Genomic DNA, 11,870 nt, shown 5'->3' with positions numbered 1-11,870 from the left:
AAAAAAGCCTGAGCATTTTAGAACAGAGCAGTACATGGACTTTATCAATCTGAAGTTTTAATGAGAAGAAGAATGCCACCAGCAGTGTGCCAAGCCAAAATCTCTCTATTTCTAAGAATACCATTGACATATCTCTATGTCAAGATACAATCAAAGAAACATCTGCTCTATTTCTGCTCTGTTTCTTCTGCTAGAAACCAGGGACGTATTTTAAGAGACATAAAATTGGACACGAGTAAATCAGCTTCCAGGTAGCATTTGTGGAATCCCCTGAAGTCTATTTTGAACTTGAAAACAATAGTCAAAGTAGGGCTTTTGAGCCTTCAATGAGGCTATATGGATCTATACATGATAATGAGGCTATATAACTTAATGGATTAAATAATATAAATGAGATTCTGTAATTTGTCTCACCATCCACACCACTGCTTTGTCAACCACAGCTGTGTGAGATGTGCCATCCAAAACGCACAGTGAAGGTATGTTTCCAGTCAGAGAAATCTGGCATCCAACAAAGTGTGATGCAGCTTAAGGACTGAGAGAGTAACAAACGTTTCAATGGCATTACAGTTCCACTGGACAATGCAGCACATAAAACGCAACGTGAAGTCACAACTCTGAAAGCATTTCTCGTTAAGAGGATGTTAACTAATCCGATCCTTGAGCTCTTTATTCCAGTCTCCTTTGCTCGCAGACACAAATTCAGCTCTTTTTCATGCTGCAGTTCTTAGTATCAATGTATGATATATAAACAAACAAACAAAAAACAGCAAACAAGCTGAAAACCAACTGAAACTCAGTAACATTTGCTGAGAATGCACTAAGAACAAACACAGCTAAGGCTGCTGAAAGTTAACAGCCCTGCCAGATAGGAAATGCAGAGAACACAAATAGCAAGTGGAACATGTCATCAGCATCACTTTTTGATAAATTAAATATTGAGAAGTGACAGCAGTATAAGCAAACTGTCATTCCAGACAATTGCAGTTCCATTTCCATGCATTACGTATATTCGATGCACTTCGTAGGCAGTTCTGTTTTTAAAATGCTTTGCAGGGTCTTCGGGGCACACAGGGGTCTGTTCACACTTTTAAGAGGTCTTTAAAGCACTACTCAACGCCAGCAGCCTAATGCTGCAAAGTCTAAAAACACAGTGGGAAAGTTCCCCAGTGCCTGAAACCTGCCTTCCCAAAGTGAAGAGGGAGTGAGGAACCCACAGCTTCTCCCTTTGGATCTCTTTGTAACAGGACTGCAAAGCTGAGCACCTTCCATCACCTGTGAACATCCGATTTGTAAATATGAGGGGTCCCACGGCCAGTGGCACAGCCCTCTGAAAGTGAAAAACAGAATTATTTCGCAGTGAACAAAAACTGCCTTCCCAAAAATAACACGCCCCCTTTACCACTTATTACCAGCACCACACAAAGCCCTATGGTAAAGGTAACTGCACAAACAAGTTAATGGGCTTAAAACGCAGGATTTGGAAAACATGACCTAATGGGATTTTTATGAAATAAATAGTTTAAAATGGGACAATCGACTTCAAATAGGTAATGGATAGGGAACGGAGAAGAGCTTCAATGCCCAACCACAACACCCCTGCAAACAAACACCACTACAGCGCCCATACAAGCACAGAGCTAACATTACGCATAAATATGAAATCTCTTTCAAAACTAAAAGGAAAGACACAGATGAGGAAGTGGCCCCAAATCCGTGAGGACAGCTGGAGATAGCTTTCCCAGCACACCCTGTCAGAGAGCAAATGGATTCACCCTTACGGCAACACTTCATCTTACTGAGGAGAGACCCGGATGAAAAAGTAGGTAGATGGGGTCCTTGGTCAGATACTACTGCTAGCATTGTAGTAACACTGCTGAACTCCAGAGCCTGAAATTACACATATCTGCTCTCTCTGTGTCTTATAAGCCATATTTTCTGTACTCCCAGATAAGTGGAAAAGTGTCATTTACCCTCACCTTCCACTCATCTGGAAACAAACCAAGAGCATTTTTCCTCCTTGCAAAGCCACCTCTGAAGCAGCCTTACCCCTGGTTCTGAGAAGCTCTTTTCCAAACTTTTTTTTCTCTTTTCATATAAAATTTCTCTAAACATTGGATTGTTTCCTTTGTTACTTTCACAGGAGCAGTCTACTGACTGCAGCTTCCATCTTAAGCAGACGCAAGACCCCTTTTTCCTCCTCACTACTGCAGTCCTGCCTGGTGTTTGGAAGGTGGTCTCCAACCCCATTGGCGTGCTCTCTCAATGCTGAGTATGTTAGTCCTATTCTGATAATTCTGGGTTGCTGTTTACCTCCTAATCAATTAATGGAGCCACATCCTGCCTCCTTCCTGGGTGAATGAACCCATTCCCCTATGATGAAAAAAACAAACAAACAAACCCAAAAAAGATTATTCGGTATTATTTAACAACGACTAAAAAATTCAGAAGCAAATGGCAACTTCGGATCAATTCTTTACATGAGACAGGACGTTGCTTCACAACTTCCTGAACTTCTCGTTCAGATTTTAAAGGAAGGAATCCTCTCCTCTTTTCTCCTATGAGCCCGGAGCTGCAAACTGCATCTCCTGATCTCCACCTCTGGGCACGACTGGACTAGAAATAATCACAGCGTTCTCAGACACAGGGACTGATTTACGACTGGTCCTGTGTTTATTCTAATAATCAGAGCAGTAAGAAAATACACCACCACGATTCTGAGATGCCATTAAGAAGTTTTAACTCCGTTGCTTTGAAAAGAAAAGAAAACTGACTGCACACCTCCTTACAGATAGACATTACTGCTACAGCTTCTCTCCTTCTTTTTCTTTTTTTCCCCCTATGGAATTTTAAGCAACTGCAGGCTGCATGTAGAACAGACTCAAATGAGTGACTATGTGCTAAATGCTCACTGCAGTGAGATGTGCAATTACAGATAGCTATGCTATCCTGTAAACAAATGGGCTCAAAGCAAACCCGGTCCGGTCTCCAGCTGTAATATTTTGAAAACACGTTGCCAGTATCACCTAAATAAATGCTTTGACCATTAGAGTGGAAAGGATGACACTTCAAATTGTGCTTGGATACAACATTTAAAAAGCTTAAAAACTATTCAGCCAAAGGAAGACACTTATCTAGAGCATAGGACGCATTCATTTTGCATAAGTGCACCGGATGACAGGAGAAGTCTAAGCCATTTTACAAGTGATTTAATAGAAGAGACAGCAGCTATGGTACACTCAATTTTTCTGAAGTTACACAAAGGAAAAGACAAAAAAAAAAAAAAAAAAAAAAAAAGCAAACAAAACTCCCCATAAACTTATTTCTTCATTATTCATGGAGGCCATATACAGTGACTTACAGTTCGTGGACCTCAAACTGCTGTCTTTTTTAACTGTGGTCTCTTAGAGCTGCACGCCATCACCACTGCCCTGCTACTCTACAGCTTTTAACTTTATTATAACGCAGACAGTGCCCAAGATGAAGTGGTGTCATTTCTTAAGTCTTTATGGGATTAAAGTTTGGCTTCAGATATATGGCTCTACCCACGATAGATCAGAACTCGAGAGAAGTACTTCTGAAACAGTATGGACCGAGGCTGAGGCTGGTAATGATGACACACGTCCAGTCGTTCAGATCTGAGAATCACAGACCCATTTCAAAGCGAGGAAATAAAGATAAAAGCTCAGCTCCTGCAGCCTTACAGAACACAATACTCACCTCAAGTTTCATTCTGGCAACTGTCAAGCAGTTAACATTGATGAAAGTGCCTACAGGCCCATAAAGCATTCTTATTATGTATGTCATGCCCAGAATTCTTTTTACCTGTATAACATGATATACTAGAGCAGTTTGGATATGAAATATTTCTGTATCACTGCCATAAATCACAGTGCACTAAAATGCCATGCGGCTGAAAGGAAGTGCTGGAATTACTGCCAATGCTCGTACCACCAGAAATCAGAAAGTGTCAGATGCTGAACGCTTAATACATCTCTCCTCTGTACCCATTTTAAACTGTAAAAACTCTCTCAGAAGCAATGAAACACCTCGTTACAAATACTATTACTGAAACGGGAGGCTGTCAGGCGGTAGCCATTTATTCTCTTAAAGGCTTGATTACTGCAGGAGACAACAAGCACCCAAAACAACGCTCATCTGCTAGCGCCGCACTGCAAAATGCCAGGAGAACCACGTGGCAAACGTGAGGCAGTTTTAAGGCATTCCTTCAATGGACGATCCATCTTCACCGTCACAGCAGCCTCGTGCCATCTGCTTAGTAAAGACAAAAGAAAGGCAATGCGCTTACTTGTAGCTTCTACTCGGATTTTTTTCAAGGATAAAGGTAGCACTGCAGTGAAAAGCTACACAGACAGGTTAACGCCTGCTCTGATATCTGAACCAGGTGAACCGGGGCTCTTGGCGTACAGAAAAGACAACCAAGGGAAGTAGTGGCCTTCCAGTTAGCTCTACCAAAGAGCTGAACAAAATCCTCCCAGGCTTGGGAGGATGGAAGGGAAAAGAAGTCTTCCGCTGTTGACTTTCCCTTGGTTTTGCACTTTTGTTTTTGGTACACGTGCCTGTGCAAATCCACCAGGAGTTCAGCGTGGCTCTCAGCAGACTGTACTCCATGCTTGAGCAAGAAGTGTGGCAAATCTTCACGATGGCTGTGAGCAACTGAGGCAGAAAAACAAGGAAATCATAACCCATCTTACATATTATTCCCTTGCTTGAGCCGGGCTATCAGCGTAGTTCACTCGGAAGGGATCTACAAAGGCTGAGCCCAACTGCCCAACCACGTCAAGGCCAGGAGGAGTTGGAGCACGTTGAGGAGGGCATTGCCCAGAGGCCTCCTGAGCACCCATGGGGCACCATCCACTTTGCTGGGAGCCCCTTCAGCATTTGGCCACCCACCCTCACAGCAAAGGAGTTTATCCAGAGGCCTTGGCATGCACAAGCCGAATCCCTTCAGATGAAACTAAACCAAAGGTATGACCCATGCCAGGTTGGATGTGGCTCTGGGCAGCCTGGTCTGCTGGTTGGCAATCCTGCACACAGCAGGGGGTCGGAACCGTGTAATCCGTGAGGTCTTTTTCAAACCAGACCATCCTGTGATTCAGTCATTCTACGACCCAGAAGCGTGCCTGGCGTGCCTCAACCAGCTGGCATTCAGCTAGCTGGACACCTGGGAAGCAAGTGGCTCTCACATCAGCTTCTCAGCACCCACCTCCGTGACCTACAGCTCCAGCTCTGCCATGAGCAAACGCAGACCGGCCCCGGGCTGCAAGGCTGCACCGTCGGGGCAGTGCGGCCCTGCGGCCAGCACTAGGCTCTACCCGGGCGCTACGCAGCCGCAAGCTCCGTCCCTGGACGTGCTCTCACAAGCCGCTGTCATCCTCCCGCCTGCAGCACAGCAGCTACAGAGCAACTATTCTTCCCTCGGGCGCTGGAACTCGGCAGCCCGCAGGTCTCACCGCGGAGCAGCCTGCGCGTTTGTCACTGGCAGCGCAGCGCCATCTCCCCGCGGGGAAACCCCCCCCGCCACAAGGCAGCCCCGTCCGAAGCGGGCCGGCCGCCGCCCCCCCGCCGCTCCTCCCCCGAAGCGAAGCGGGGCAGCGGCGGAGGGATGGCCGCCCCCCCGCCACATGGCGCGGGAGGAGCCGCCCGGCCGGCCGGCGGCGGGCGCAGGCGCCGCAGCGTTCGGTCGCGCCATGGCCCGTGGGCGGACTGCGCTCGGCGCCATCGCATGGCTCTGCCTGCTGGCCGCGGCGGCCGAGGGGCTGAGGAGGAGGGGACCCAGCGTGACGGCCAAGGTGACTCCGGGCCGGGCGGGAAGCGGTCGGTCGGTCTGTGCTGGGGCGGCCCGCGAGCCGCGCCCGTCTCTCGCCTCGCCTCTGAGGAGGCCCGCGGAGCTGCAGCGGGACGGCGGACGGCGTCACCGTTTCCATCGACGTATCGCACGGTGTAATCGCTCGGGCCGCCCGCCCGGGCTTTGCTGTCGCGCTCGTTCCCATCCCGGCGTCGCGGGGCCCGGGAGGCGCCCCCATCGCCGGGGCCGTCCGTCCCGCTGCCCGCTCCGCCTGGCCGGGCGGGTCGCGCCGTTCTGCGGCGGCTGTGTCCGTCGCCTGCCCCGTTACGGCGATTTCTCACGTCGGCTTCGCTCCGCGGAAGTTCGGGGCTGCCGCGTTTGACGGCTGGGCGACGTCTCGTTCCCATCGCAAAGGACTCGAAGGGGAGGGGGCGGCCCCGGGTTGTGCCCGGAGAGGTTTAGGTTGGGTGTTAGGAAACGTTTCCTAACGTTTCAGGCGGAACGGGCGTTTCCGTGTGCAGCTCTGCCACTTGTAAAGCCCCCTGCCTGGCTTCAGTTCGGGGTGGGAGCTGTGCCTTGCCTCCGTGCCCCGGATTTGATAGTACATTTGATATTACCGCTGCCAGCAGGCATTGCTGGCGGCCTCGGCTTGCTCTGCCTGGACAAGATTTCCATAGGAAATAAGGCGTGTTTCAGAAAACCTGCAGAGGTTTCTTTTCTCTCCACCCATACCTAAAGAGAGCTGGCTGCAGAATGAAGAGGGGTGCATTCATAAAGATGCCAGGAAGCCGGGGAAAGTTTGTTGATAATGCTTGGGGAGCCACACATCTAGCAAGTATGTTATTCGGTGCCAAGTGCCAAGAAAACGAATGAGGTGCATCAGAAGGAATGTTACTTTCTTCATGAGGCTTCTGTAACGTCAGCCAGGAGTTCAGCAGTCAAAACCACATGGAAGATGGAAGCAGTAGAAATGTTTGGTAGGAAAGCATGAAGGAGGCATTGACATTGGAGAGACTGTGGTCATTTATTATCATAACTGGACTAATTTCTTAGAGCTGCAGACCAGTAATATTCGGTCGAGCGCAGTGGAGAACAGCAAATACCACATCACAGGAATACACGCTGCTGTTTCCTAGAAGTTGTAACAGTCCTTATGCAACTCCTTCAGAACTTCAAACGCCTCATTTCCTGACAGCTGCTCCTATTTTCAGTAATTGTTTGAATGTTTTTGCTGTTCGTGGGCACGCTCGTGTATTCTGAACTGTGTTAAATGCCTCTTAACTCCTCTGTCTCGTTAGCAGCGTGCATGTAGAAGCCTTTAGGCAGCCAGCTACCTACTGCAGCCTTGTTCTGCCTTCAGGCTGTTCTGGGTTGTAGTGTGGGGAGTGGACGCCTTGCTGGAGCAGCAGGGTTTTCTTCCCACCTTTTCCCACTGCTTTTGGAAGCTGGGAGGAAACCAGCGCCTGAGGACTGTAATATTACTGGTGAGTGCTCCAGAGGCTATTTCTTACCATTGCTCATGTTTGTATCTCTTCACTTCACAAACATGCCCAGGTGTTCTTTGACGTGAAGATTGGAGACAGAGACGTTGGCAGAATCACGATTGGGTTGTTTGGAAAGGTTGTCCCGAAAACGGTGGAGAACTTCATCGTGCTGGCAACTGGAGAAGTAGGTTTGCAGTTTTCTTCCTTCGTGTGCTCAAGTTCGGAGTGGGAAATAAGTATTTAAATGCCATTTTGGTTGTGAACTGTCCACCTCAACTCGGTGCAGTCAGTGCAAGAGTGCCATTCCCGAGGCCGTGCTCTGCTGTGTGAGACACAGAAGTTCTTGCAGGTTGGCTCACGAGATGTCTCTGGGGCTGGGTGTCAGCACCGTGCTGTGTCCCTGCCCTGCAGACGTGCCATGCAGAGGCACTGTGGTCAGTGCTGGTCAGACAGACCTCTGCCCTGTCTGCGTTCAGCTGCATCTCACTGATGTTTGTTTCTTACCAGCATTTGGCTCAGGTGGTGGCGTGTTCTCCATAGGCTGACCGCTCACCACATGCCTATTTCCATATGATCATACAGAACTGTGTGTTACATTCATTATTTCATTTTCTTAGAGAGGATACGGATACAAAGGAAGTAAATTCCATCGTGTGATCAAAGACTTCATGATCCAAGGAGGGGACTTTACAGCTGGAGATGGATCAGGAGGTAACATACTTACTTTCTTTTGGCTTCTCTCCCCTTTCTTTGAGGGTCTGCTGAGAAGATCGATAAAAGAGCATTTTCCTTCTTTCTTCCAACTCCCATAAGTGAGAAAAAAAAAAAAAGCATTTATTTTAGAAGCAGCCAGTTCTTTTCCAGGCATCTTGGAAGATAAGATGCGCAAATGTGGATTACCAAATGGAAGCGTACGTAGACCTTTCTCTGTCCTCAGCTTCTGCAGATAGCCCTTTCTGTCTGTGACTTCCCCCAGTCAGGACCCCTGGCTTTGCACAGTGGGCTGCATGGAGAGCCCTGTGAGCAGCTGAGCAGCTCCTACAGCATGCCATCTCCCAACGATGGAAGTGTCCACCGTTCCCCTGCTCCGCTTTGCAACTGCTCCCTGAAGCGCTCATTGACTGCATGTGTGCGTGGACCAATTCCAGTCACCCAGCAGCAAACTAATCTGCGACAAAGCAATGAATGCACGTAGAGGGAAGGCAGGTAGGGAAAGAGCAGTCTCACCTCTCTTGTCCTCAGCTCAGCCATTTCTGTGGGACATCCTGAAATGTGCTGCGGGAGGGAAATCCAAAGCAGGGACAGAGAAATTGAAATGAGTGTCTCGCGCTCTCTCTTCTTTCTTCTACTAAATTTATAACTGCCTCCTAAACCTCCAGAAGACGACAACAGCCAGTTCAGGAGAGCAGTCCTAACTCAGCATCTCTTGCACTGCATGCATTCTGGCCTGATTTCTTCTCTTCCTTTACATGCGTGTTCATCAGGTGCTGCAGTCTGAACTGTCTGCGTGCAGTGTTAGTGATTTCCCTGCTGGGACAGAATGGAAAACACATTCCTTTTCCTTGCAGCAAACAGTGGGGAAGGCTAAAATACCAAAGACACAGTTTTAGCATTAAAGGTAGGCAATGTTTGTTTGCCTGCTCGTACTGTTTGTTGGGATAGCAACTGGTGGTGTGTTGGGGCAGCATCCCTACAGGCACTGTACAAACGGGGAGTGCAGCAGCATTCCCTTTTCACAGTGACAGTAGTTTAACCGTGACTAGTGTTTTCTCTTCTGAACACCAAAATTCTTACGTAATGTTTCTACAGGTAAACACAGAGTCTGTGACACTGCCTTCCCTAGTCTTCGTAAACATGCCTAAGGCAAAATACAGAAGTATACGGTGCAGAAAGTGTTACAGAAGTACCAAAGTTGCCACAAAACATGGCTACCTTGTTTTTAGTGGCCATAATGATGCAATTTGAATTTGCTGAGATGAGGTATACTGTTGCTCAGTGATGTATTTTAGCAGGGTCTTTGGAGATACCGAGTTTGCTTGTTAAATTCAGAGGCTAAAGCATCACTAGCCTTAAATATTCTTTCCATGTATCTGGTGTTTCAGTCACCTTACTCTTTTCTCTACATGCAAAATCTTGTCAGTTACAGAATCACAACAGTGATGTTGTTGGCCTCACTCAAATGATGAGTGTTTTTAAGACTTGGCTTTGTACTCGTTTCATTTTTCAACAAGGTTGTGGGTTGTTTGTTTTTATTTTTATTTTTATATCTTTTTATTTTTAAATAAAATCTTTTTTTTATGTCACAGGAAGAAGCATTTATGGAGAAAGGTTTCCAGACGAGAACTTCAAGCTCAAACACTATGGAATTGGATGGGTTAGCATGGCTAATTCTGGCCCAGACAGCAACGGATCCCAGTTCTTTATCAGCGTGACAAAGCCTTCCTGGTTAGATGGGAAACACGTAGTGTTTGGCAAAGTCCTTGATGGAATGGTAAGCTGAAAGAAAATAATTCAGGAAAATATTCTCCTGCGTTATATTCGTCAGTGTAACTTAGAACCATCTTGAACAACTGAGTGTTAATCTAATGTGTACTTGGTAGAAAATGGATGTGAAGAGCTTGAAGCTAGGAGATTTAGAACTGAAATACCAAACGATGGACGGTTGCAGAAGCAGACAGAAACTGAAAACATCCCTTTGGCCTCTTGCTTCAGACCAGTAGCCAACGAAGTCAACGTTGACAATGTGCAGACTGCAGAGTTAAGTTCAGGACCCCCTACTAGTAATGCTGTTAGCCATGGAATAATTGTATTTTTGCAAGCTATAGGTGACGCTTCAGTTGTTAGGGCACATGAATGTGAGGTATACAAACATATATTCAGAGCTGTTTGAAAAGGAAAGAAATTGATTGTCAGAACCCTCCACGTGTACCCAGCAGCAAAACTGATCACGTGTATCGCTGCAAGGGCCAGGCAGTATTTAGGTTCAGAAGCGTTATTTCCCACTGATCATACTTTTCCTTATAACTCCATATAACTTATTACCCCATTTAACCTATATTTTGGAATGAGTGGGGAAACACGACCTGCTGCACCAGTCGGTTCTTTCAGGAGTTTGCAAACCTCATCAGAACACTTCCCCTCACGTCCCATGCTGAGTAACCAGTTCAGTTCTTAAAGAGAAATTTAAACTAAGTTTTAGTCTAGTTAGATGAACTGGCAGGTAACAGAAAATGAGTATTTCTAACTGCATTTTGTCCTTCAGAAATAACTACTTCCATCTGTTGCCTCATACGTGCAATAAAGGTAGAGGCGGTCACCGGGAGCGCTTGGCTGTTTGCTGTGTGCCAGACTTGAGCCTCTGGAGCTTCCTTGATCCAGCTGACCTGTGCTTTATTTTTGACAGTCTGTGGTGCACTTGATAGAGCTTCAGCAGACGGATGAACACGACCGCCCTCTTCATGACTGCGTGATTGTGAACAGCGGCAAAATAGCTGTAAGGGAACCATTCGTAGTGGAAGTAGATGACTGGTGAGGCCAGTACTCAGCATGGAAAGTACAGTGTAATCCTCCGAGGTCTACGTTTTTTGACTGATCTCAACTATCCATTGAGTTTTCTCCTTAATACACATCAAGCTATATGCAGGTGACACTCCTAAGTTGCCAACAACATGAAGATAGGGCTGTGTGTGACAGCTGAATGGGGCTGTCAGGCCTTAGAACTCAAGACATAGCCTGCTCATTCCTAGATCTTGAAGAAAGTCTCTCATGAAGAACTGTAGAAGTACTTCAGTTTTTTCAAGGCTTGAAATACAGCCATTTTGTTTTCCTTGGAAATTTCTGCAATATTTGTCACCACCTTTTCAACTGAAAATGCTATTTTCTGTAAAAGTATCTGCTTCTTTTAAATACGTGTCTCTGGGGAAAAAAAAGACTAAAAAAATACAGAAATGTTTTGAATAAATAAACTTTGATTTCAAATAAACAATTAACAAAGAGCTTTTTTTTTTTCTTTCTCTCTCTCTCTCTCTCCCTTTTTGCTTTCTTTTCGCTTCAGTTGAGCCTGCAAACCTGTCTTTCAAAACAAGCGGTGTATTCCAATGACAATCCTATAACCAGGAAGGAGCAGGCCTGTCTCACTGAATATGACTGTCAGTTAGAAAATGGACAGTCTTAGAGGTCTCTTCCAACCTTGGTGATTCTATGACTCTAGGAAAGTTTGAAGGCGGCCTCTAAATTTACCTACTATTAGGCAATCACACTACCATTTCACATCTACTCAGTCTGTGCTGTTCTTTTTCCTAACCTTTGCAGGTAAGAATCTGCAGAGAGTCTGGGAAGTGAAGTCTGGAAGGAAAAGCAACAGCGTCTCATAATCCCTCACCTTGATTGCTTTCCACTCATACCTGAAAGCTTTCCTGGAGGTGGATCCCCCTGGCAGGAAAGCGAATTCTGTCACATGAACAAGTCCTGATATCTGAGTTTATTTTTTAAGCTAATCCAAACTTTTCACCATTTCCAAGCAGCTTGAAGGCAGATTTTGTAGTCAGCAGGAGGCAATACACGTGCCTCCTGGATCA

At 46.6% G+C, this 11,870-nt stretch overlaps 1 protein-coding gene across 1 annotated transcript; it reads left to right on the top strand.

Moving 5' to 3' along the window:
* Positions 1-5,640: 5,640 nt before the first annotated feature.
* Positions 5,641-11,275, top strand: PPIC (peptidylprolyl isomerase C). The gene is made up of 5 exons (XM_001231332.7): positions 5,641-5,813; positions 7,364-7,477; positions 7,911-8,004; positions 9,600-9,784; positions 10,697-11,275. Exons 1-5 carry the CDS (start codon positions 5,646-5,648, stop codon positions 10,823-10,825), a joined length of 690 nt encoding a protein of 229 aa, XP_001231333.4. The 5' UTR covers positions 5,641-5,645; the 3' UTR covers positions 10,826-11,275.
* The last annotated feature ends 595 nt before the right edge of the window (positions 11,276-11,870 follow it).

This window comes from Gallus gallus, chromosome Z (genome assembly GCF_016699485.2).
Source record: "Gallus gallus isolate bGalGal1 chromosome Z, bGalGal1.mat.broiler.GRCg7b, whole genome shotgun sequence".
In the NCBI taxonomy this organism is placed as follows: domain Eukaryota; kingdom Metazoa; phylum Chordata; class Aves; order Galliformes; family Phasianidae; genus Gallus; species Gallus gallus.
This window is presented reverse-complemented; position numbering and strand designations above follow the sequence as displayed.

Coding starts and splice junctions, on each gene's coding strand:
- PPIC (XM_001231332.7), top strand. CDS start 5,646: ATGGCGCGGGAGGAGCCGCCCGGCCGGCCGGCGGCGGGCGCAGGCGCC. Junction 5,814..7,363: donor GACCCAGCGTGACGGCCAAG/GTGACTCCGGGC, acceptor AAACATGCCCAG/GTGTTCTTTGACGTGAAGAT. Junction 9,785..10,696: donor GCAAAGTCCTTGATGGAATG/GTAAGCTGAAAG, acceptor TATTTTTGACAG/TCTGTGGTGCACTTGATAGA.